Source organism: Phaethon lepturus, unplaced genomic scaffold (assembly GCF_000687285.1).
Source record: "Phaethon lepturus isolate BGI_N335 unplaced genomic scaffold, ASM68728v1 scaffold32740, whole genome shotgun sequence".
NCBI classification, from domain to species: domain Eukaryota; kingdom Metazoa; phylum Chordata; class Aves; order Phaethontiformes; family Phaethontidae; genus Phaethon; species Phaethon lepturus.
In genome coordinates, this window is record NW_010513237.1 from 3,290 (window position 1) to 28,639 (window position 25,350).

The window sequence follows — 25,350 nt, forward strand, 5'->3', positions numbered from 1 at the left end:
GTTTGTTTCCAGTCTGCATGGAAAGGACAAACAGCGTATGTGTAGTGGAAAGTTTGAGCTATAGTAAACTTTGCAAAAACATTCTCCTGCCTTTTGGCTTTGTGCTGGCCCCAGGATTTCAAAGCAGAACCTGGCTTGGGAGCTTATGGCAGAGCACAGGCAGGGTGGACACTTGTGGGCATGAGTCTTGAGCACTAGTTAGGGAATGTGTCCAGGGGTCAATGTTAGACGAGCTGACCAGCTGTAGGTGGAATTAAATTGCATTTGAGAGGCAGAGCTGAGCTGGACAGGGGAATTGCTATACCTGCCCCTCTTAAATTCAGTGTTGATCTGTAAAGTATGGGTCCTGATATGGTGGGGTTAAACTTGTTCTCGTCGGTGTGTACAAGGAGGGGAAAATTCTTGTAGATCTCCCTGTCAATATGGGAAATGGTGTTAGGAAAAAGTGTGTCTTTCAATTATTTTTCAGATGGAGATCAGCATTTATTTGCTGTCCTTGCTAGAAGGAAAGGAATCTCCTCACGGCTAGAGAGAAGAAAGTCGATAAATGTAGGGGGGAAGTAGACCGTAATGTTATTTCCCAGCTGTATCTCAAATATTTATTTATCATGAGGCTGCTGAAGGTTTATTAAGGCAATGTGCTGAGCCCTTAAGAAGTGTGTCTTTCCTTTAGCATTCCTGTTATGGCAGCTGTAAATCCTTCATATCTAGGTGGTGTCCATGGACGCGCAGAAGGGATGCCTGGGAGAGAGAGAAGGTGGGGTTGCTGAATGAAGCTGAAGGCGCTTGTATGTTTAGGCTTCTGTCTACAGCAAGGATTGAATTTGCTTTTAACTCTTCCTTTTGTGGGAAAGGCATAGGGAGGAATAGTACTGTGGTTGCAGTTTAGTCATTATTAATTGCTTAATTAATTGGTTAATTGCTGTAAATGTAAGCAGGACTCCTGATTTCTTGTTTGATGGGGGGGTTTTCTCTCACTTTTTTTTTCTTTTTCCTTTTCCCCCTTAGCTTAGTATCACTAAATACGTTAAAATCACTTCTGGTCTGGTCAGCGGTGCTGTGCAGCTGAGTTCCTCTAAGCTGTGGTTACTCCGTGCCACTGTCACGCCACAGCCATGGCACTTCTTCCCCCTGCCCTGTAGCACTTCTTGTTTCTGTGAAAACTTAAGCATCTTTGAAACCTCGGGGAGGGGTAAGAATTACCAGAGGCCTCACAACGAAGTGGGCGGGATGACTTGTCAGATCGCTCTTCATCTGTCAAAGAGCAGGGAACTCCACAAGCCTGGCTGTCAAAAGTTGGGGAACTGCAGGATTTCTCCTTGGTTTTCTCCTGCTCCAGGCAGAGGGGATGCTGTCAGCAGTGGCAGCCTCCTCGAGGTGGCTCTGTTCCTGGCTTATACTCTTGCATAGCACCGGATGCTGTGGCTGGAAGATACCTGTGCAGCTTCTGTACCTTGTGCTTTACTTCAGGGCTGTGAAGAAATGTCCAAGAAAATTTGCTTTGTTGGAGTCGTAATTTGGCTTCCTAATACGAATATTAAAAAAAAAAATCATAAAACTAAAAAAAATAGGTTAGTTGCACTAAAATTTTCTTGAGAGACAAAGCATATGCAGGATACGATGAGTGATTTGCTGTGGCTGGTGGCTCTGCCTTTGCAGGAGCGTGGAGCAATCTGCTTGTTCCCACAGAGATTCATAATTAGCACTTGTGCTGCAGCAGGCTGAGCCGCTGTCGTCGTTACAAGTGTGCTTTGTACTCTGCGCTTGCTTTTCTGCTGGAGAGCACACTGAAAGAGAAGGGAAAGATGCTTTTCCTGCCTCTGTGATAATTTCTCCACTTAAGTTACTGTCAGTAAGCATATGGCAACTTAAGCAGGCTGCCACGAGGTAAATCGGTATGGATTTACATTATGCTAGCTCTTCTGATAATTGTGCCTGTACATGTTCTATCCATAGAAAGTGTGAAGTAGCTTATATCTGTTTTCACTGAGAGTTAATTACTGCTTAAGTAGAACGCGTAGAGCATAGACACAGATGCTAACAACAGAGTAGCTAATGCTGTAATTCATAATGCTGTCCACCTCGGTGACTTGCCTGTGCGCACATTAATCCTAATGGCCTGAATAATTTAACCTTTGGGGCTGGTTGTGATACGGGAAGCGGGTGATGAAGTTGGTGAGAAGGGTTGTAATGTTGTGCTAACGCAGGAGGCTGCTCTTGTTGGAAACCAAATGAAAGGTGGCCTTTCTAGTGATTCCAGTTTCAAAGCTTTTGGATTTTTTTTTTCTCAAAAGGTTGGGTGTACTGGCTAGACTGGTAATTTGCATCTAGAGTTTGTAACACCACCCCAAGGCATTAGTAGTAGTAGTAGTTCGCTGACAGTTACTGTCAGGCATTTAGTGGTAGCCCATGCCATGTGTCCGGCACGTGCCTGTGATATTGTTTGTGCTGTTTTCCAATGAATCAGACTGGAAAAGCTGAAAAGTAACTTAGCCAAGCCACAAAACGTTCAGCAGTATGTATTGCCCTTGTGTAGTTCAGCTGAAGTGCCGGTGGTGTGGTACCTTCTGTATGCCAGTGTGGAACAGGATGGGCATTTCAGCTGCAGAAAGCTCCAGTGCATCCTGGTCGGAAAACCGATCGGATTTAATGCAGCATCTCCATGGTAGATGCAGGGTCGAACTGTACTGTAGCAATCCTCAGCTTTCATGCATTCCAGTAGTAAGGGTTTAATGGAATTTGGTTGTATTGTGCTACTGTGATGATGCTTTCCAGTGCATAAATCCTGTTTTCCTGAGCTGCTGCTTCTACAGAGAGTATGAAGCGCGTTTAGAGAGATACAGCGAACGAATATGGACGTGCAAAAGCACAGGAAGCAGCCAGCTGACGCACAAAGAGGCTTGGGAGGAGGAGCAGGAAGTTGCTGAGCTGTAAGTACCAGTGAAGAAATTGGTCTGTGTCTATCTTTAGGCATTGGGGCAGAAGAGGGGACTTGAGAATGATATGTGATTGCAAGTTTATGAGGTGAGGTAAGTAGCTTTTTACTGGCTGTAAGTAGATCTGGGGATTCTGGAGTTGAAAGCAAATTAAGTCCAAATTTGATGCCATCGCTAATGCAGTTGAGTAATGTACTTATTTAGTGCTGTATCTTGGTATTACTTGACCTAAAATAGTTCAGCATATGGTACTTGGCATATTTTAAAGCTCCTTGAGTAATGGGAATTTTGGGGGGGGGGGGGGGGGGGGGGTTGTGAGGAAAAATACAGTAAAAAGAGGCCATTAAAGTGTTTCACATCAGCCAGGTCCACAGCTGTAAATTTTTTCCAGATTTGCATTGCAATCGCTTGTTGTACTACATTAAAAAAAATGTTTTAGAGTGAGATTTGGGGGATCTGCTCTACTTGAAGCAATGAAGAACAAAGGGAAACAGCAAGAATGATTATTCTGTTCAGACCACCAGTGTTCCTCCAGGCTGCGTGTCCTGACCTCCCCCTCTAGCACACAGCACAGGCCCCAGTCCTTGGTTGAGGTTCAGCACAACCCTTGCCGTAGAAGTGAATTTTCTGTAAAGGTGCAAGTCCTTGGCTCAACCCACATACATAACTTATTTTGTGATTACCAAATTGTAGGAATTCCGCCAAACAAATGACATGTTTTTCTGTTCTGTGAATTGATGACTTGGACTTCTGTGACTTTTTTTCCCCTGGATTTGAACTGGGGAGGTTGTCAGCAGTCCTACCTAGGAGGTGAAATTTTCTGCTACTTCTCTTTCATGAAGAATCCACCTTTCTGATTCATTGGCAAAAGAGTTAACAGCCTTAGCCTAAGGAGAAATTCTCCATCGTTTGAGGTTAATGGCATCCTTAAAGGTAACAAACAAGAAACCCACTTGCTAATAGTCCTAATTTTCTCTGGGGGGTGAAGTACTAGTCTTCGCTGCTTCCTCCCTAGTGTTCTTGTTTGAGAGGATGGTGCACAGTTGGCTCCATAAATTTATAATCCTGAGTAAAAACCACTGGTCTAGTGTCACTTACTTTTGCTTAACAATGTTGGATGGGTTGGCCACTTCTGAAAACATTAAGAAATGTGAATGAAATATAAATGAAAGATTTCTCAATAGGAAGTTTAGCTATAGTCTTTCTAAATGGGAAGAAAAGACTATGTGAAATGAGATTTGGTCTTGTCTCTTCAAAGCCGGTTTAAAAGCTTCCCAGGCAGTTTTCTGGCTGCTTTAATACCTGACAGTAGTCTAAATAAAAAAAGTTCATTTAGGCAGTTTGCTAAAGGGATAAATTTGTTCATGGCAGTTGTAGAACGGCAAATACAGTTGAGGATTGTCGGCAATGGATTCCTGAGTCTGGGAAGTTTTGGAAAACTTGAAACTTGAAAAAACTTGAAAGAGTTTTGGAAAAATGGAGAATTTTGTTCCTCCTTACAGTAACTTGAAATGGACTCTACTTTTTAGCCAGAAAGCTTTATGCAGTCTATTTCTTAGTACTCCTATCAGCTAACTGACCTGATCTTTTAGAAAGGAAATCAGTCAAGTAGACTTGTAACAGTCCTTTCTTTTCTTTGAATTAAAAAGTTTGAAGATGATAACATGGTGAAACATACAAAGTATTTTTCTCTGGAAAGATAATTTGATTGTGTAAGCCTGCCCCTATCTTCTTTACAGTGTTAGCAGTCTCTAAACCCAGAGTTTGGGAAAAAAGAAATGCTAAATTTTCATCAGTATTGTTGGAAGGAAAAAAATTAAAGTAACAAGCCCCAGAATAATGACATGGTCTTTGTATATATCTAACATCTAATAGGGAGGCAATAATAACCCGCAAGAAAGGGTTCAACGGCAGCGCTGCTCTTCCAGACTGCTTTATGGTGTCCCTTCTGGGAAGGACCAGTACGATTTGTATTGTCATGCCGATTGATGCTTTGGAGGGGTGCTGGGGGGTGGGCAGCAAAAAACCCTTGGATGCTTGCATGTTAATGTGGCATCTGCCTCAAACATTGTCCTGGCTGTTAATGTTCCTGGAATTGCGAAATGGGAGGCTACTTTGCATTTTGACTTTTATTCCCTGAATAACTAAAACTTCTTATGTGCTTGCTCAGCTTGAAGGAGGAGTTCCCCGTCTGGTATGAGAAACTGGTACTGGAAATAGTCCACCACAACACTGTATCTTTGGAAAAGTTGGTGGATGCAGCTTGGCTGGAGATCATGACCAAATTTGCACTGGGAGAAGAGTGTGACTTTGAGGTAAGGATCTGTTTTCCATTTTATCACATGCTTTTGCACAGAGTTAATTTTTGATATCTAGAGGCAGGAGAAGTGGTGAAGAATATGTTAGCCACTTACTTTATCAGAAAGATGGTGAGAATTTCTGTTCTAGGGGATCCCAGTGACATCACCTGCTTTTGAATGCAGAACAGTTCCACATGCACGTGGATGACCCATACTGATGGCAAGAGAAAAATGGCTCATCTCTATGTGGGGGGCAGGGAATAGAGATATATTTTGTATACTGCTTATAATATGTCATGGTCTGTGTACATATTTAAATATATATAAATAAATATTTTAATTACATGTAGTTAAAATTGATAATCTGTAGTCTTTTCACCTAACATGTTCCCAGAAGAAGTAGTAATCTTAAACTAATGTAGCTTGAAGTCAACTGCTGACAGGTATCTAATGATGCTGTAATAATTAGAAAATTCCTCCAAAACTGGAAATGATGGGGAAAACAGAAACTTGTTAAAAATGAGGGAAAGTTATAAAATTTTCTCTGTTAGCAATCTGTTTAGGACATACTCTCTCAACTAGGGCTGCTGAAAGAGCATGCTTGCACCTTGCAAGCTTGTGCTTGAAAAAGCAGCATTATTAAACACTGGAAAAACTTGTGGGTTGGCAGTTCTTTCTCGATAATTTGTACAGAACTTCCAGGTGGGAGTAGTAGAAAGAAATCCTGGAATTGTTTCATGAGAGGGATCATAAGCTTCTCTCAGGGAGGATGTCAATTAAGTGTTTTGCCAAATTACGGTTTGTAGGTTGTCTTAGTTGCTTTTTTTCCTTCCTCATAGTATTAAAGCTCCTTAGTTCACGTGTCTTGCTCAGGTTCAGTTTTCGTCAATATTTCTGTGCAGGTTGGTAAGGAGAAAATGTTGCCTGTGAAAGTTGTGAAAATACATCCCCTGGAGAAAGTTGATGAAGAGGCCTCGGAGAAGAAATCTGATGGAGCCTGTGATTCCCCATCTAGTGACAAGGAAAACTCCAGCCAGGCAGCCCAGGACAACCAGAAGGAAGCTATCCTGAAAGAGGATGACAACAGGAGGGAAAGTATGAGTAAGTAGTAAGATGGCATGCCAGTAGGTAGCACCTGAAAGTGAGTATTTGAATTCGTGACTTGGGCCTGGGCTGTGAATGTTGTATGTGATGTTTAAACAGTGCTATGTAATGAAAATCCTGAAATTGTTGCTGTTAGCGGTGCAGCTTTGGTGGCATCAGTGCTGTTGTCTTTCAACTGTTCTTCCCTGTTTTAAAGCAGAAAACGTGCTGTCGTTCTGAAGTGTAATACCGAGAGCTATGCATGAAACATACAAGCTTCGAAAGTATAAAAAGTGTATTTTAAAAAAAGGGGAGGGTGAGGGAGGAGCGCAACAGCAAAGGTTCGTGCAGAATCATAAAGTTCTGTTGTGATGTTCATCCTCAGAACAAACATCTCTAGTTCTAAAGCCCATTGTTCTGCAGTCAGAGACAAGCCCTAATGTTCTTTCATGTCCCTAGTTGACATTAAAAAGTTGGGGTTTTTTAGTTAGGTTTATCCCCTTTTCAATTTTCGAATGCTGTAACAAAATTCATGCAGAAAATTGCCTATTATTTTTTTTATAAGGATTCAAAATAATGCATGCTTTGAAACATTGTTCCCCTCTTTCATACCTGTTCCTCCTTGCTGCAGAACTAAATAGTGGATGTCCAAGGCTTTTCTTGACTCTGAGAAGGTACTGTTGAAAAAGGGGCGGGGGGGGAAATTTCATGTCCTGTTTAACTTCTTAAAAATGGAATTATAAGATTCTTTAAAAGAGATTTCAAAAAGTGTTTTAAAACAAACAAAATCCCAAACCCACATCATAGCTCTAATCTGGATAGCTCAATTTTAAAGGCACATAAATGTAAAACTATTTACATCTGTAAATAGCCACTCCAGCATCTAGGGAAGGTGTATAAAGCCTCCTGTAATATGGAGAAGAGGAAACTCAGAAAACAGCCCAGCAAGCTAATAGCAAAGTCAGGAGTGGAAAACAAGTCCTATGAAGCTTGTCCCAAGCTTCATAGAAGCTTCATAATTGTCAGCTGCTTCTGATTGGTACTGGAAAAAGTTATGAGCTGTTTTGATATCATCGCAGTGCTCTGTATAACCAGGGAGGAAAAAAAGTGTTGCAGAAATGATCTGGACTATATACTCATCCTTTGGAACAGAGTATGCTTGGAGAGGGACTAATGCACACTATTTTTTTTATTTTTTTTTTTTTTTTTAATTGAGTGGTAGTTCTCTTGAACGACCTTATAAAAGGCATGGGAAGTACCTTTTACTTTAAAAATGCTCACTGACCAGATTTACAGCAGCATTTTTGGGCTGGGGTAGTAAAGACTACCATAATATGTTGTTCATTGGTGTGCAGTATTCTAACGAGCTGTGTTCAGCTGTGCTCTTACTGACATTGCCAGTATTGACATTCCAGTCGCTCTGAGACTGGAAGAATACTGCAGGAATGGGAATTCCTGCTCATTTTTCAGCTGGTTGTCTGACCTGTGTTTAGTTACCTCTATAAACTGGGATTGCCCTACCTTTTCTGTAAAAGATTTTCAAATTAAAGGTGCTAGCAGTAAAAACAGTAAAATATAATAATCAGTAAAAACAGTAAGCACTCATTCTTTTCACTCTTCTCATACATATGCATTTATTAAGAGGATATTTTATTGCTAATGCTTTTATATTTTGGATTATAATAGAACATACATTCATAGTAAACGCATTACTGACTCTGGTATATAGAGTCTGTTAAAATAACTACGTAGCACTTGTTAAATTTATACAGCAAACTAAGAAATAGTAAAGACTTGCTTTCATTTAGTGGGTTCAGGCCCTGAACTGCACCTGCAGGAGACCGTGTACAGTATCTGGAGTACCTGGCCACGCTTCCTTGACTTCTTCTTTCTAGTGAGTCGCATGCTTGACCACCAGTAATATGGGTTGAGGTCATGATGCAAGAGTGAGCATTCAGAAGTAATAACAGGCTCTGCATAACAGTGTGTGACGTAAGAGTTGTATCTTTCTGTGCACACACGAGGGGGCAGAGTTACCTTAGCATTTTTACTAATGCTTATGTCAAACTTGCTGATTTTGTTAGCCGAAAAAAGGGGCAGAAAAAGAGAGCTTCAGTCACTCTGGTTAGGAGTATACTGTGCTTCAGAAGATAAAAATAAGGCTTTATACCAGCTTTATGCATCACATGTGCAGTCTGAAGTGGCTTTGTATTTTTAGTTGCTTAGGGAGTGGACTCTGGAAAATCTACAGAAGTGAGAGGAAAGGCTAGTTTTTTCCTGAACATGGATGATGAACTACTGAAAGCAGGCTCTGCAGCTTGGACTGTACTTGCAACTAATACTGCTTTGGAAAATCCAAAATAAGTGGTGGATAGGAGGAGACAACGGCATATGGATGCTTTAGGAGGTTCCACTAGTGTAGTGAATGTAAGTTTTACTACAGTACAATGCAACAACAAATGAAGTATGCTTTTTGTAAAATAACTTTAAGAAGGAATGTGTAGTGATTTCTTCTTCCCACCCCTGAGTATCCAGGTGCACTTTGATGGAATTCAGTGCAGTCATCTCTATTTGTAGAATCTAGAAAGTAAATCGTGAAACTTCCGTTGTGCTATTGAGCTGAAAAACATAGTTCAGTATTTGTGAAGTTGCCAAGATTTTTAACACAAATGTGAAACCAAAGCAGGCAAAAGTTATGTCTCAGTCTGACTTGCAGTAAGGGGATTAGACTCCTTTCACACATACTATTATGAAATTCAGGGGGTTTTATTTTAAAGAAATACTCCTATAATGAGTGATGCTTGGAGCAGAGGATTCTACATTGTGTTATCTGAAATGTAGCGCTAATGTGGAAAGTAGCTGCACATTTGTGTATACAGTGCAGTGAGCCTGTAGCATCCATGGTCTGTCCCCTAACCAAGATGACTGATTCTGGAAGGGGCTGGGGGGCAGAACCTGGTTTTATACCATGTAAGCTGTGATGCTGCCGAACTTTAAATGCTGTAGGGCTTAAAATGGGACAATGATTTTTTAATTTTTTTTTTTTAAGTCACTTAGGTCTAACATCTACTTGCATTCTGCATATACTTAGTAGCTAATTATTCTCATCTATCATGCTTGCTTAGTGTTTCCTTTGAGTTGTAGCCACAAACATAAAAACATTTGGGGATCGCTTTCTTCAGTAAGCTTGGGTTTTTGTCTTAAATGATTAACATGTGCAACCTGACTATAGAAATAATGTACTCGATATCAGCTGCCAAGAAGATGTGATGCCTTTGTACTCTTTCAGTTACACCTTTCTTGAGAATAAAAAGACTGCTTGCATAAGTATGCTTAAAATCTCCAGCTAAACTAGCCCTTAGCTAGCCCTTAGCTAAACTAGCACTTAGGGCTCATCATTGTAAAACGCTTAATGGCCACCAAAGTTCAATGATTTTAAAAGTTACTTAAATTTAGAGTCAGTAATTCCTGTAGTAGAATTATTTCAAATATGACATGGCAGAGACAGCTAGGGCTTTTGACAGGAGCTCCCTAAGCAGGTTACTGGTTAGGTTATGAAACCAGTCCCTCCTTCATGATTTTAATAGACATTTTCTCCCTTTGCATAGGTATTTGCAGCTTACCATCTGTAAAGAGATGGGTTGAAATGCTGCAAGTGCTCCTTTATACTCCTTGAAGTATAAGTGTCACCTCCTACTTCAGAGCTGTTTATGGACTCCGTTCCCAGCCGGCATCTTCAGGATATTTCCAAAACCCAATTTGGGATTTCTTCCTGATGTTCTAGTTTAACCAAACACTGTATTGTTAGCAAGGGATGGGGTGCCCAGTCCAGGGATGGTCAGGATTCTTTAACCTTTTCGGTATTCTAATACTAATGTCTTGCCTTAATGTCGTGCAATTAATGCCTTGCCTTGCTTTTTCAGACGATAGAGCACGTAGGTCTCCTCGGAAGCTTCCCACTTCTTTGAAGAAAGAAGAAAGGAAGTGGGTTCCACCTAAATTCCTCCCACACAAATATGATGTCAAGCTGAAAAATGAAGATAAGGTGAATTTTCTGCTTGAATTCTTTATATTATAACATGAATATGCAAGTTTAATTAAATAATCATTAACGGTGTGTCTGGACAGCACAATGTAGTACTTTCTGCTGGAGCCATGGTATTGGAAGCAGGATGGCTGTAGTTGTGAGGCTGACCAGCCTGGCTGTTTCTGCATATAATTGCGTTTTGTGCCGGAGACGTCTTGACAGTTCCCTGGTACCATATACTGGTACACGCTGAGTCGCAGTGCTACAGCAGCTTTAGAGTGGTTGCTGTTAACTGGGTAATCTCTGGTCAAGCAGTTAATGAAACTTGGTCAGAGGTAGACTAGTTAAATTGTGAGCGACAGTTGCTGCTCTTGTTCTAACAGAGCTTCTCTGAGAGTTGTAGATGGCTGTGCTTCAGGAAGCTCTGTAGCTGCAGCACTGCTGTGTGCTTTTTGTCACTGTGTCACAGCAAACTGCTGTGTGCTGTTTGCTAATTTGACAAGAGAGACAGTGCTGACCTCAATTTAATGAGTACCACTTGCAGATTACTCCTCTGGTCTCAGGAAAAAAATTAAAACCAAATAAAAACTAATACATAAAAGCTTTTAAGTTGGTAGCAAGCACAAGCCGGAGGAAGGTCAGAGATAAGGCAGTGGGCTTTGGCAAGAAATCTGCAGCATAAACTAACTTTTTTTTACTTCTTTGGCCAACTGAATCTCCTGCCAATCTCCATTGTGCATCTTGGTTCTGCAAGTTCTGTTTGGTTTGTTTTGAGTCATTGCAAGAGAGCTTTGAAAGAGCCAAGAGTTTGTGGACATAAAGCAGTATAATGGTCCTTGCTCCTTTTAGCTATATGATATGTATTTATAATTTGGTTAGAAGTTAAATGTTAACAGTCTGTCTCTCTGTTATCTCCAAGATCATCAGCAACGTACCAGCAGATAGCTTAGTCCGTACAGAGCGTCCTCCCAACAAGGAGATCCTGAGGTACTTCATCCGTCATAATGCGCTACGGGCCGGCACGTGTGAGAACGCCCCGTGGGTAGTGGAGGATGAGTTAGTGAAGAAATACTCTCTCCCCAGTAAATTTAGTGATTTCTTGCTTGACCCACATAAGGTAAGAATTCCTAAAAGTATCATCTTTGCTTTCTCACCCATTCCCCACCCTTAAACAATCTTGGCAGAGAGTTCAGTGTGCCACTTAGGTTTTGGCGCTCCCGAGTGTAAATCAGCTTAGAGAGATGCTTAGCTGGAAGGCCCACTCTTTTGATGGTTGACCCTTTGTGAGGTGACACAGCTTGAATGTCTGGAACAGTGGTCTGCTTTGAAAATTTGAGGTGTAACTGCCTTTTCTTGATTCTCCCCTCCCCCCCCAGTAATTTTCATTACTTGTCTACAAGTAAGGACATGATTTCCTGGTGGCAGAGCTAGAGTCCTTACCTGGTAATGTCAGTTATTGGACTGTTTTCATGGATACAATGCAAGAGCTGGATATGTTTGACTTGATGATGCTTGGTTCTTGTATGGTGCTGGATTGAGTGATGGTAGATACCACAAATTTCGTACTGAATACTCTAAGTAGCACTGATGTGGGGTTTTACCAGCCAAACATACTGTTAACCCAGTAAATGCCATATCTTGAAATCTGCTGTTTTAATAAAATACATCTTTGGGTGTAGAAAGCACTATTTTGTTCATTTAGTAAATTCACATTTTCATGGACTCTGTCTTTGTCAAGCGCTGTTCTAAAACTGGAAGAGAAGTGTGCTGTATCCTTTTTTCCTCACCAGGTTGAGAACACCCTTTTCTAGCAAGCTTCTATGGACTCTTCTGGATGCTTGTAAATTTGCTTAAAGGGAAAAATACAATCTTTATATTTCAGTGATGTTTACCCTTGCTGTAGTATTTGGAGTCATTGCCTTAATAGAAATTAAAGTATTTGCTGCTGGTGTACAAATTCTTTTATTCAGCACACTGATGGATGGAGGTGTACCTTTAGTATAAGAAAAAAATATACAACTGTAACATCTTTGGCTGGACTTTATGAAGTCCTTAGCTTTATGTTTAGGGCTGGTGCTTTCCATAGCATGTTTCCCACCTGGCATAGACATTGAATTTATGTTGAGATTTCTCTGAATTACTGTTGCCCATCACTTCTGTGCTCCTTCAGTTTTTCTCTGGGTGGTTAGCTGGGTGGGGTCCAGGACTGAACCCTGCATGACTCACTAAGAAATCTCTGAGCAGAGGAATAGTTTTTGAAATTCATGTCAGCATTTTCCAGGCAAACCCCCTCCTCACAGCCTTTTCAGTAGAAAGAAAGTGGTTTTATGTAACGTAGTAGGAAGCATTTAAAAGTCTTTAGTGTTTCATTTCATAAAGTTAAATGTGAACTTTCTGGAATGGTAAATGCCCCATCCCTGGAAACAGTCAAGGTCAGGTTGGATGGGGCTCTGAGCAACCTGGTGTAGTTGAAGGTGTCCCTGCCCATTGCAGGGGGTTGGACTAGATGACCTTTAAAGGTCCTCTGCAACCCAAAATATTCTATGAGTTAATGACCTCAACGTAGTGACTACAGTGTGGCATATTGAAAGCTATTGCAGAAGCCTGTTACCCTTTAACTTACTGAGTACTCCTTGTTCATTGGAAAAATACATTGAAAATAAACATAGGCAAAAATAATTGACAGAAAAGGATCTAGATAACCTTTATTTATATTTAAATATTAATATTAAATCATTCTTTCTTTAATTTTAGTATATGACTCTCAACCCCTCAACCAAAAGGAAGAGCTCTCGATCACCTGACAGAAAGCCTTCTAAGAAATCCAAAGCTGATGGATCATCCCTGGGCCAACCACTGAGCCCCACTCTGTGGTGCCACGTGCATTTGGAGAAGTCCATTATTTGCTCGCCACTGAAGGTGAAAAACTCTAAGAATTCAAAATGTCCTAAAGAGGAGCTGGAAGAGGTGATGAAAATCGTGTCACCTGCTAAACTTGGTTCTAACTTTCACATTCCAAAGAGGAGCCGACTGGGGAAGGGCAGCAACAAAGCCTTGGACAAAAAGCAAAGAGGCAAAAGGGTTCTGAATGGACAGAAGTCATCAGGGAAATCAAAGTCTCCTAGGAAAGGCTTGAAGACCCCTAAGATGAAAATGAAGCAAATGACACTGCTGGACATGGCTAAAGGTACCACTAAGGTGTCCAGGACTCCCAGGAATTCTGGAGGCACCCCTAGGTCTTCCAGCAAACCCCAGAAACATCTGCCTCCTGCAGCACTCCATCTCATTGCCTATTACAAAGAAAACAAGGACCGGGAAGACAAAAAAAGTGCTCTTTCCTGCATCATCTCCAAAACTGCCAGGTTACTCTCAAATGAGGATCGTGCCCGACTCCCTGAGGATTTGCGAGGGTTAGTACAGAAACGCTACGAGCTTCTAGAGCACAGGAAGAAATGGGCCACCATGACAGAGGAGCAGCGAAAGGAGTACATGAAGAAGAAAAGGGAGAAGCTCAAAGAGAAACTGAAGGAGAGAGCAAAGGAGCGGAAGGAGAAGGAGATGAAAGAAAAACTGGAAAAACAGAAAAGATACGAGGACCAAGATCTTAAAGGGAAGACCTTGCCTACTTTTAAACTGGTTGATACTCCAGAAGGACTTCCGAATACTCTCTTTGGGGATGTCGCAATGGTGGTGGAGTTCCTGAGCTGTTACTCAGGGTTATTGATGCCAGATGCTCAATATCCCATTACAGCAGTTTCCCTGATGGAAGCGCTTTGCGCAGAAAAGGGAGGCTTCCTTTATTTGAACCGAGTCCTGGTCATTCTCTTGCAGACCCTGCTGCAGGATGAAATTGCTGAAGATTATGCTGAGCTGGGAATGAAGCTTTCTGAAATACCGCTTACTTTGCATTCTGCTTCGGAGTTGGTTCGCCTGTGCCTACGCAAGTCAGATGTGCAAGAGGAAAGTGAGGTCTCGGATAATGTAGATGAAAGCAAGGATTCTGCAGCTTTTGATGATAACGAAGTACAAGATGAGTTTTTGGAGAAACTGGAGATATCAGAGTTCTTTGAATTGACTCCTGAAGAGAAATTGCGGATACTTGGAGCACTGTGTCACCGGATTCTAATGACGTACTCGGTGCAGGACCATGTGGAGGCCAAGCAGCAGACGTCAGCTGAGCTGTGGAAGGAGCGCCTAGCTATCCTGAAGGAAGAAAATGACAAGAAGAGAGCAGAAAAACAGAAACGAAAAGAAATGGTGGCCAAGAACAAGGAGAACGGGAAGGATGAGAACATGATGGGAAGAAATGAAAAGAAAAAAAATGAGATGATGAAAATAGAGCACCGGGTAGAAATAGAAGCTGATGATATGATCAGTGCTGTGAAAAGCAGGCGCCTTCTTGCCATCCAAGCCAAGAAAGAGAGGGAACAACAAGAAATACAAATGAGAGGTAAGAAGAATACCAGGAGAGTAGAGTGTTTGTATGTTGTGGCATAGAGGGGAATAAGTTAATGGCAAAATTGACAGCCTATTTTCAAAAGCATTATCTGGTTTTAAGGGATTTCCTCACTGGAGAAGTATAATTCACCTGCTGTGGTTCCTATGGCAGCTCAAAATCTGGAATGCTAAGAAAAAGCAATAACTGCTTCTAGCTTTTTATCTGTGAACATCTTTTGTACAGTACCTTTCTAATTCTGTCAGGCCCAGGAAGGTTGGAGAACAGCAAATCTGTTTTGGGGACAGAAAACAAAAAAATATCCGTCTATGTCCAAACATCATCTGACTCTTACGTACAGAGGAGATATTTCCTCCTTAAAAGCTAGTTCTTAGAGCTGCTGCTGGCCTTGCTGTCATGTACATTGTCAGGTTGATGCTAGCAGCCCTTCTCCCTGACAGGACTTAGGCAATAAATTCCAGTTTACACTTTCTCACTTTAAAGAATTAGTCATGGAGTTGTATAAATATAAACTGTCCACTCAAACCTCTATAAATCATGAGTTTACCAAACTTTGGCTCTGTGTAAGTGGTGTTTTTGCTAATATGAAGAGCAGAATACTTTGGTATTACACTTCAGTGATTTGTTGTTGTTGTAAATGTGGGTACTGGGCAGATGGAAGTGGATAGCATAGCTCATCTAGGTTATTTCCCTTCTGAAACAGTTGAGGGACAAGCATCTGGCATGGAGCCTGTCTTACCTGCCTTAGCTGGAATCTGGGACTATCTGTTCTAGAAGATTAAGAGTAGGTAAATAACATGGAATACCTTGAGGCTCCTAAGGAAAGAGACTGGATACAACCGTGCTCCTCATTGAAAGCAAATAGACCTTTCAGATCTTCTGTTAAGAACTCAGTCTTGGAAGTATCAATAAACTGCTAAAGATCTGGAGTGCTGTCCTACTTCTCCAGTAAAAACAAAATACCAAATATCTAACGTGCTGTAGCTGAATGGTCTCTTAGCCCCCATTCTTGTAGTATTCCAGTTGTTTGACAGCAAGTTCAAGTTTATGATACGATTTTACTGCAAAATGAAGTACAATTTGGACACTACTCCTTGGGATACTTCTTCTTGTTCTCACTTGGCAGTTTGTACTAGTTATATATGAAGAAAAGCAATATTGCATTGGTGGAGATAAGAATCATTTGACTTGCATGCTGGGGAAGTTTAATTCATTCTTTTGGACTCCACAAGGAAAACTAGGTCTCTCCGGCAGGGAAGGAAGGATTAAGCCTATCCTTAAGGTTGAATTCATATTGCTTCCTTTCCACTAACAAGCCCCAACATTTCAGACGCCCAGGGCTTCTTTTACCTGTTAAGCAGTTGCTACCAGGCATAAAGGTACCCTCAAATTACCAAAGATCTGAGTTAATGTTGATGGCACAGCAGTTGGGGCTGCGGGGTTAGCAGCTCAGAGCTGATCTGCTCAGGACTTCAGACTTGGGAGCTGGTGTGGTTTCAGTATGTGAAAAATAGTTCTGAATGACCAACGAAAACTGCATCAGTGTGCTCCTACCTTCTCACAGGCTTTCTGTGGGCTTTTTCAGCATACTGGCTTTCACACCAGTTGCATTTGCTTTTAATAATGTCAGTATCTCCGAGGGAAGTAAAAGAGTAGTTGCTGACAAAACACCTATTGTGCAGTGGTTCATACATATATTCATATATATATATATAAGAACCAGTGCACAATTGGTGTTTTGTCAGCAACTACTCTTTTATATATATAGATATATATCTCACAGTCAGAGGTTTCTTTTTCACCACTCTGGTAACATCTGTAACACTGGAAGCACTAACCTCTTTCAAGTTACACCTGTCGAGATTGCAGCCAGTCTCAGCTAGTCTCAGCTCAAAAAAGAACCCTGTGTAAGAAAGCGTAAATTTATCTTTTTTTCTTTCTTGACTTCAACATAAGTCAATACAGAACTTCCTGTTGAGATAACATGATTAAAATTTGCATTTTCTTGATAGTAAAAGTCAAGTCACTTCCATTTCCATGTTACTGCAGCATTTGCTAGTTGTTCCTTGCCTTATCACTCCATGAAGCAATAGCTCCTGTACCGTGTGTTGGAGGAGAATGGAGGGCTGGAAGCTTATACAGCTAACGAAGCCTGCTAGAGAGAAAAGTACCAACTGAGACTAGCTTGCCATCACAAATGAAAATGAGACATGGGGAGGAACCCTTTGGTGTCTTTGCTCTCATTTTAATGGAACAGTTTTGGCATATGAGTAAATTTAAATTTATTCTTTCCTTGCCGCTTCCTTATGCTGGCATTTGATGGTATGTGCTGCAACTGGTCTTTACAGTTGGATAGAAAGAATACCTCTCATGAGTGCCCTCTATCCCATGTTGTAAGCATTGAAGAGTTTGTTGGTGGTATGGCTTGTTTTGGTTGGAGTCTTGGCTCTTGAGGGGAGGGTAGTGAGAAGGAGGGAGGTGTACCCTGTGCTAGCATCAGGTGACAGCAGCAAGTCTTGAGAAGCTGTGAAGAGAAATCCTGCGGGAATCATCACCTCTGTCTCCTTTCTAGTGGAAGATGAGAACAGTACTTCCTGTAGTATGGGTCTCCTGATGCAGTTTGCCGGGCTCAGATTTAGGTGACAAGAGGCATTTGGTACTGTGAGAGTGGTTGTTACTACTTGTTCTAAAATTTTAGTACTTTGACATAGGGAGAAGTCATAAGTTTTAGGGAGGAGCTGGGATTTACAGACATATGGGTTGTGCAGCTGCTTGTGTTTGGCAGGTGTGGATTAACAGGACAATTCTCCCATACTGCAATTACTGTAAGTTGATATGTTGTTGGTATATTATTATATAAAAGCTGATATATCAAGTTGGTAACAAATACAAGGGTATGTTTTTCAGCATGTCTCCTCTAATCAGTCAGGATTGATTACATTGGCAGGACTTCAGAGACTTACTAGGTATTTGCTAATCAACTGTTATCTGACCTATCTTGATATAGAAAATGGCTACAAGAGAAGGTGTAGGTAGTAGCCCTGGGAAAAGTCCTAGCAAGAAGTTAGCTTTCTCCCTGGGACAGCATCCTGCATATGACCTCTATATGCTCACTTTTACCTGCCCCACTCCACCTCACCCCTTTCATACAGTTGCATTCCATCTGCTTCAAACTTTCCGTTGTGATGCAAAGATAAGTCTTCATCTCTTCATGCTTTTTAATTTTTTTCCCTCAAGTTTTCTCAGGACATAGAAGAGTGTTGCCCATCGCCTTTTGTGCGAGTCCTGAAGGGGTGATATTTTTGTTAGGCTTGAGATGAGGCTCTGAAGAGCCAGTGTGCCTCAGTTTGACATTTTGTTCCTTTTTGTTCAGGCAGTTCCTGGTGAAAATATGCTTATTCTTCAGAGGCGGGCAAAAGTGTAGAGACACTCTTGAACCATCATGAGAAGCGTAAATCCTGTTTTGTCTCTTGGCAGAAGCTGCCTTGCTTCTTGCTCCTTACCTAGAGATGTGAAATGACATGTTTTATTCTGTAAGACTCTTGCCAAGGAGTCTGTGATGCCAGGATTTAGGCCACTTCATATTTTTCTTTCCCTTCTTTCTTGTCAACAGCCATGGATATTGAGAGCTAAAATTCCAATACTTCTGTCATGAGTGGGAAACCTGAGGTTTCTGTCTTAATGCTCTTCCACATCATAACACCTCGTGCTTTCCCATATATGCTAAGAAATGTGACTTGGTTGCTGTTGTGAGGCAGTTGTCCTGGAAGAGACCTCTGGTGCCAGATCTGGTTTTTTTAGGTAGATAAAGTTGTGGGGAGAGTGTTCCCCGTAGCTGTAATTATGGCAACGCAGATATCCGTTAGCCATGCTGACCTCTGTGGTGTCACAGCTGGACTACTCCCAACACTTGAGCTGGCCCGAGCAGAAGTCCTTGTCATATTTGTGCTGCTTTAAAGATCTTTGACCATGTTGTTACATGAGATTGCATAGCAATGGATGCCACTTTGTTGATCTAGAATGAGAAATAATAATTACTGATTTCTGCAGACTTTCCTCAGCCCAGTTCATCCTTATGCCTTGACTTCTTAATAATCCTTGATTTTTTTTTTTTCCTAGAGTGGTGAGTGGAAAGTAAGATGAAGAGTGGATGGCTGTGCTAAAAGAATATTAACCAAAGTCACCAATAATTTCTTTTTTTTTTAACCCCTATGGTGTGGTGAAATAAAAGAGAATATTGATGTCTGGATATGATAAAAGAAAGCTAATACTTCTCTGTGCTAATTCCAACAGTGAGGATGGAGAAAGAAGCAGAGGAAGAAAGAATCCGGAAGCATAAAGCTGCAGCTGAGAAAACTTTTCAGGATGGAATTGCTAAAGCAAAACTGGTGATGCGCAGGACCCCAGTTGGCACCGATCGTAATCATAATAGGTAGGAAAGGAAATGATCCCGAGCTGCCAGCTCTCCCCTCTGGGAGGAGCTTTATCAGATAGCATCCCCCAAAGGTGATTGATACGGAGGGTGTTGAGAGGACTCCCTGTGTATTGAGCCATGCAGGAGAGCCCAAGTTTTTTTGTGTATATAGAGTGTAGTGGCCCTCACTGGTTTACATGGCCAGCTTTGAAGCCTTGCTGTGGAGGTCAGGATCCACTAGCCAGTGGAGCTTCAAGTACTCGCATCAGTGCTCAAGAACCTAATTACCACCATCATTTTTTTTTTTATGTTTGTTGTACAGGAAAGCTCTTAGGATGGATTTTAATAAAAGCATTTCTTGTTTCTCAGCTGTGCTGATATAAAGATATACACGTGTTCAGTTTTTGAGTCAAGCACACAGATGCTTCTCGCCTCTATGCAAATAAAGGTGGATGTATGTAACTAGGCAGGAGAGGAAAGAGGTAGCTGTTAACGTGTATGTTTCCTACAGGTATTGGCTGTTTTCAGATGAAGTTCCTGGCTTGTTCATTGAGAAAGGCTGGGTACATGACAGTATAGACTACAGGTTCATCCTTCCCCATCAGAAAAAAGAAGATTTTAAAAAGGACTACAGCCCAGGAGGTATGATCAGCCTGCGTCTCTGTGGATATTTCCTTTCTTGCTGTGAATGAGAACTGTCTAGTCTGAGTGTTTTCATGGGGATACTCTGATTTATACCTTCTTTAAACTCTAGAAGCCTGCACACAGGAGAGTCTGATGTTTATGATGATCTCCCTCCTGCTGCTGCAGGTCTTGAGACTGCCTGCAATGTACCACATAAGAACCATGGGATACAATCACCTCTTAAAAGTAGCGAGGTTGATGTCAATTGTGGACTAATCCCTCTGGTTTACTCTGAACCTGCTGAATTGCAGTGTGCCGGGCTTCTTGGACAAGTAATCAGCTGTGTGCTGCAGAGTGAGGGTATCTATCACAATGCTAGTGTTCCACTGCTGGCAAGAGTCCCAGATTAACCTGTGAAATAGTATCAAGCAGGACAGTCTTCTAGGTACCTATAGCTTTGCTGATTGAGGCCATTTTGGCAAACAGCCCTCTTGCACATGTCCTCTCAGCTTGCTGTTCACCTTGGACTGAACGTTCAGGTGAGGTGCATCTTCCCCTGTAATTTTGCCAGGCTGACTTGGAGCCAGGGTGGTGGAGCCTTGCAGGCAGAACTTGGATATGCACAAAAATCAGTCTGTAGGGAGGGAAACTTAACACTTCTGCTTGGAATCATGGAATCATTAAATGGTTTGTGTTGGAAGGGACTTTTTAAAGATCTTCCTGTCCAACACCCTGCAATGAGCAGGGACGTCTTCAACTAGACCAGGTTCCTCAGAGCCCCATCCAACCTGACCATGACTGTTCCCGGGGATGGGGCATCCCCTGCCTCTCTGGGCAACCTGGGCCAGGGTTTCACCACACACATTGTGAAAAATTTCTTCCTTATATTCAGCCTAAATTTGCCCTCTTTTAGTTTAAAACCATTACCCTTTGTCCTGTTGCAACAGGCTCTGCTAAAAAGTCTGTCCCCATCTTTCTTATAGGCCACCTTTAAGTCCTGAAAGGCTACAATAAGGTCTGCCCAGAGCCTTCTCTTCTCCAGGCTGAACAACCCCAAGTCTGTCCTGAGCAACCCTCAGCCTGTCCTCATAGGAGAGGTGTTCCAGCCCTCTGATCCTTGTTGTGTCCTCCTCTGGACCCTTTCCAGCAGGTCCATGTCTCTCCTCTGCTGAGGGCTCCAGAGCTGGATGCAGCACTGCTGGCCACGCTGCTTTGGGTGCAGCCCAGGACACGGTTGACCACCTGGGCTGCAAGCACACATTGCTGGCTCATGTCCAGCTTTTCATCTACCAGTACCCCCAAGTCCTTCCTGGCAGGGCTGCTCCCCATCCTTCATGCCCCAGCCTGTGCTAGTACTGAGGGTTGCCCTGACCCAGGTGCAGGACCCTGCACTTGGCCTTGTTGAACCTCATGAGGTTCACACGGGCCCATGCCTTGAGCTTGTCCAGGTCCCTCTGGATGGCATCCCATCCCTCAGGCATGTCAACTGCACCACTCAGCTTGGTGTCATCTGCAAACTTGCTGAGTGGACACTTGATCCCACTGTATATGTGACCGATGAAGATATTAAAGAGTACTGGTCCCAGTATGGACCCCGAGGAACACTGCTCGTCACTGATCTCCATCTGGGCATTGAGCCATTGACCACTCCCCTCTGGATGCAACCATCCAACCAATTCCTCATCCACCCAACAGTCCACCCATCAAATCCATATCTCTAATTTAGAGAGAAGGATGTTGTGGGGAACCGTGTCGAAGTCTTTGCAGAAGTCCAGATAGACAACATCTGTAGCTCTTCCCTTGTCCACTGACGTAGTCACTCCATCATTGAAAGCTACTAGGTTGGTGAGGCAGGACTTGCTCTTGGTGAAGCCGTGCTGGCTGTCTCAAATCACCTCCCTGCCCTCCATATGCCTTAGCATATTTTCTAGGAAGATCTGTTCCTTAATCTTCCCAGGCACAGAGGTGAGGCTGACAGGTTGGTAGTTCCCAGGGTCATCCCTGCTACCTTTTTAAAAAATGGGTGCAATGTTTCCCTTTTTCCAGCCTCCAGGGACTTCCCCTGACTGCCATGACTTTTCAAAGATCATGGAGCGTGCCTCGGCAACTACATCAGCAAATAGTTCTTGGTACAGAAGAGCATGCTGTAAGCTGACTCCAGTTGCAGTTTCAATCCTGACCATTTCTTGCTTTTGAAGCATCATAGGCTGATATTGAGACCATCTCCAACAGTACTGCATGCAAGAGGCCATACTGAGTTAAATCAGAGAGCTCTCACCTGGTGGTATTTTGTCTTGGACAATGGCCAGAGTAGACATCTGTGGAAGAATGGAATAGGTCAAACCTACAGGGACATATTTCATCCAACATGTGACTTTCTAGCCATCTGTATCTTGGTGACTTCTTAAGCTGGAGGTGGTATCATTCGGTGGCCCTTGATGGTTATATTTCCTTATGTGAACTCTTTTCAAATATTGACCACCTGTGTTCCTCTACACCAGCTTGCTGCCAGCTGTATTAATTTCTCAACTGCTGCCTGCGTATTTACCCAGCTAGTGTGCAAGATTTCAGCATGTTCCTTTTGAAACTTAACAAGCAAGGTCTTAAATAGGCAAAGGTTTAAATTCATGTGAGACTGGTCTAGGATGCTTAGAAATACAAGCACATCCTATTTATAACTTACTCTAGAAGTACTTTGTCAGTATATAGCTAAAAAGTGAAACTAGTTTTATGTATTTGAAATAGTAGGAATGCTTTTCTTAATTTTATGTATGTGCTTTATGATGCAGTAATTTCTTTTAAAATCTTCTTTTTAAAATCCTTTTTTTTTTTAATTCTATAATTGAATATAATGTGAACTTTAGCAAACTAATGCTGGATTAGTTTTCCCTAACAATTGTATTACTGGCCTATATGCTGCATATAAACACTTGACTGGAGACAGGTTAGTTTTTGCACAATAAAAATGCTTACTAAGGAGGAAGATGAATGAGAATGCACTCGAGCTTGTGCTTTTCTTTTACAGACAAGCGGAAGAGCACAGCCAGTGATGGCAGAGCGAGCAAGCTTCACCGGTTTGTGCATGCTGCAGACCTTCCAGCGGAGACGACTGCACCCAAGCAGGGACAGAACTTATGGTAACACATGCTTTTATACTGCAAAGTACTCTAAGCATAGACGTCAAGGAAACTAGATAGATTTCTCTTGATAGACTCTACTATATATCTATTACTCTTTCAGTACTTAGCAGTTGGATTAGTTTAGCAGCTCTCCAGGCCTATGTTACTGATACTATTACTAGTAGTGAATGGCTAATAGGGCAGCCAGTCCAAGAGCTGGTGGAACCACTATAATCAACCTAATCAATCAGACTTAAAGCCACTATAAATTAAGCTGGTAAAATGCTACTTTTCTGTATTTAAATATTTTAGACTCAGAAGAATTGTTAATTTAAAAGAATTGCTGTGCATTTTTTTCAGTATTGGTAAGCGTTACTTTAAAAAAAAAAGCGGGGGGGGAGCAGTGACCTAACTAAGTGTGGGGTCCTTGAGCACATGAAATTGAAGTCTTCATTAACATCTTTGGAGACAAGCTTATATCCTGTGTGTTCTTGTACTATGTGAGGTGTGCAGAGCCATCTGTCAGCTCCTTGTCAGTGTCTTTCTTCCTAGGTTTCACAGCAGACTTTGGTGGTGTCCATTTGTTCTTCTATAGCACCATATCAAGGAATTGTTTTTTGTTGCTACCGATAATTATAGCTTGGCAAAATTATTCTTCCATGTTGACAGCCCGTTATCCCTTGAATGCTTCCCAGTGCCAAGCAGTAGCCACCAACGTGTCTTCTAAGTGAATCAAATCTAAACACTCTACCTTTGAGCATGTTTGCTTGTGACTTGCTCCAGTAATTTGCCCTGCCAATGTCTTTTACCTTTGAAGAAAATCTCCTGTGTCGACTGTTGCCCTGTGTGGTAAGGAGTGATCAGCAGTGTCCCCATGCCAGAAAATACTGGCTACAGCTTTACCTACTAAACTGCATGTGAAGGACTCTGTTTTTGTGGGTTTTTTCGGGTTTTTTTGTTTTTTAGAAAACCCTGAGAACTAACTGTCAACAAGTACTTGCTCCTGCAGCTCCTCTGTTAGCAGTGGCTTTTCCCCAGAGTTTTCCACTGCTGACACACAAAGTGGGGTTACTTGGTCTTTGATAAATATGAGCAGCTGTGAAATAGCTCCAAAGCATAGTTCCACTGCTGCAAGTCAGAACTACTTTACTAAAGATGTTCCTACACCCCCACCAGGAACTGTCAAAGAGACTGAAATTTCTGGATGTCTTGATTCATCTAAAACACCAGCATTGAGTGCTGACTCTTTGTATTGCTCTACCCCTTCTCTTTCATTGCTAGCAGGTCATAGGAGACAGCAGCATTTCCCCTGCATACCTTCGCTCTCTCCAATATTGCCATGACAAGTCTCCAGCCCTTTCTCAGTCTAGTCCTTTGCACATCTTGTTACATGGTCAAAATTCAAGCAATTGGGCTTTCCTAGGGAATGAGTGCTAAATGGGAGGTCATAGAGAACAGTACAATCCACAGGGAAGTCCCCTCTGCTCTTTCTAACTACCTCTTCTAGTATTTGATCTTCATTGAGCAGAGATGGCAAGATGTGTTCCAGTAGAAGGACAAATTATATCAGGAAAACAGTACCTTTAAATTAATAGTGCATATTGCTGTAAACTGAAGACAACGTAGAGCCAAATTGGATGAGTTAAGTAACACAGAATCCCTGCAACTTGTAATTCCAGGCCAAACTTGAAAAAGCATAGCATTTGATATTACAGTGTTAAATTGCTCAGTCAGGTTGGCATGCTGAGAGAGATCAGAGTGGTTACAAAGGTAGGAGTGCTTTATAGAGTAACTAGAAATACAGCCCAGGAGAAGTAGCTCTTTGAACCAAGTCCTGTACATTCTCAGGACTGAATTATATTCTGTTACTAAGAGCTGCTTTGTCTGAAGTGACCATAGTATGCAGTATTCTCCTTTTTTAAAAGGGAACAACAGAAAGAATTAAGAAGCTTGTTTAAAAAAAAGAAAAAGCTTAAAGTGGTAGACAAAAGCCTAAAATGCTTTCAAAGAGGATTGTCTTAAAGTTTCCATACTAGATGGTCAAAAGCAAGTGCTGCCTCTTACCTTTGAAAAAAATGTTTGAGGAAACTTGGAAACAAAACAGCAGTAACAATAGCAAAACATTCTCGGTATGGTTCACATTAGGATAAGGGAGCTATTAAAAGTAAGAAGGCCTACTTAAAACCCATGGTTGAGCCTAAATGAAGGAAATAAAAAGGACGATGCACTGAAGTACAGACAATTTTTTTTTTTCCTTGGGGAACAATCTAGCTTTACAAGATCTGTTGTAACAGGGCCTGCCTTAGGATAAGAGGGAAGCTCTTCTCATGAGTGAATAATTGGCTAAGAAATAAGAAACAAATTACAGAAATACTTGAATTTATATGTTCA

The 25,350-nt window shown here is 41.8% G+C and overlaps 1 protein-coding gene across 1 annotated transcript in view; it reads left to right on the forward strand.

Moving 5' to 3' along the window:
- Nucleotides 1–2,813: 2,813 nt before the first annotated feature.
- BAZ1B (bromodomain adjacent to zinc finger domain, 1B) overlaps nucleotides 2,814–25,350 on the forward strand; it is a gene marked incomplete at its 5' end in the record, with an annotated part of 43,555 nt that continues 21,018 nt past the window's right edge. Inside the window, 9 exons of the mRNA XM_010289581.1 lie at nucleotides 2,814–2,930; nucleotides 5,107–5,251; nucleotides 6,139–6,337; nucleotides 10,243–10,364; nucleotides 11,266–11,463; nucleotides 13,101–14,796; nucleotides 19,096–19,234; nucleotides 19,728–19,858; nucleotides 22,866–22,977. Coding sequence (XP_010287883.1) covers nucleotides 2,814–2,930; nucleotides 5,107–5,251; nucleotides 6,139–6,337; nucleotides 10,243–10,364; nucleotides 11,266–11,463; nucleotides 13,101–14,796; nucleotides 19,096–19,234; nucleotides 19,728–19,858; nucleotides 22,866–22,977 — 2,859 coding nt within the window. The remainder of the gene's footprint in view (nucleotides 2,931–5,106; nucleotides 5,252–6,138; nucleotides 6,338–10,242; nucleotides 10,365–11,265; nucleotides 11,464–13,100; nucleotides 14,797–19,095; nucleotides 19,235–19,727; nucleotides 19,859–22,865; nucleotides 22,978–25,350) is intronic.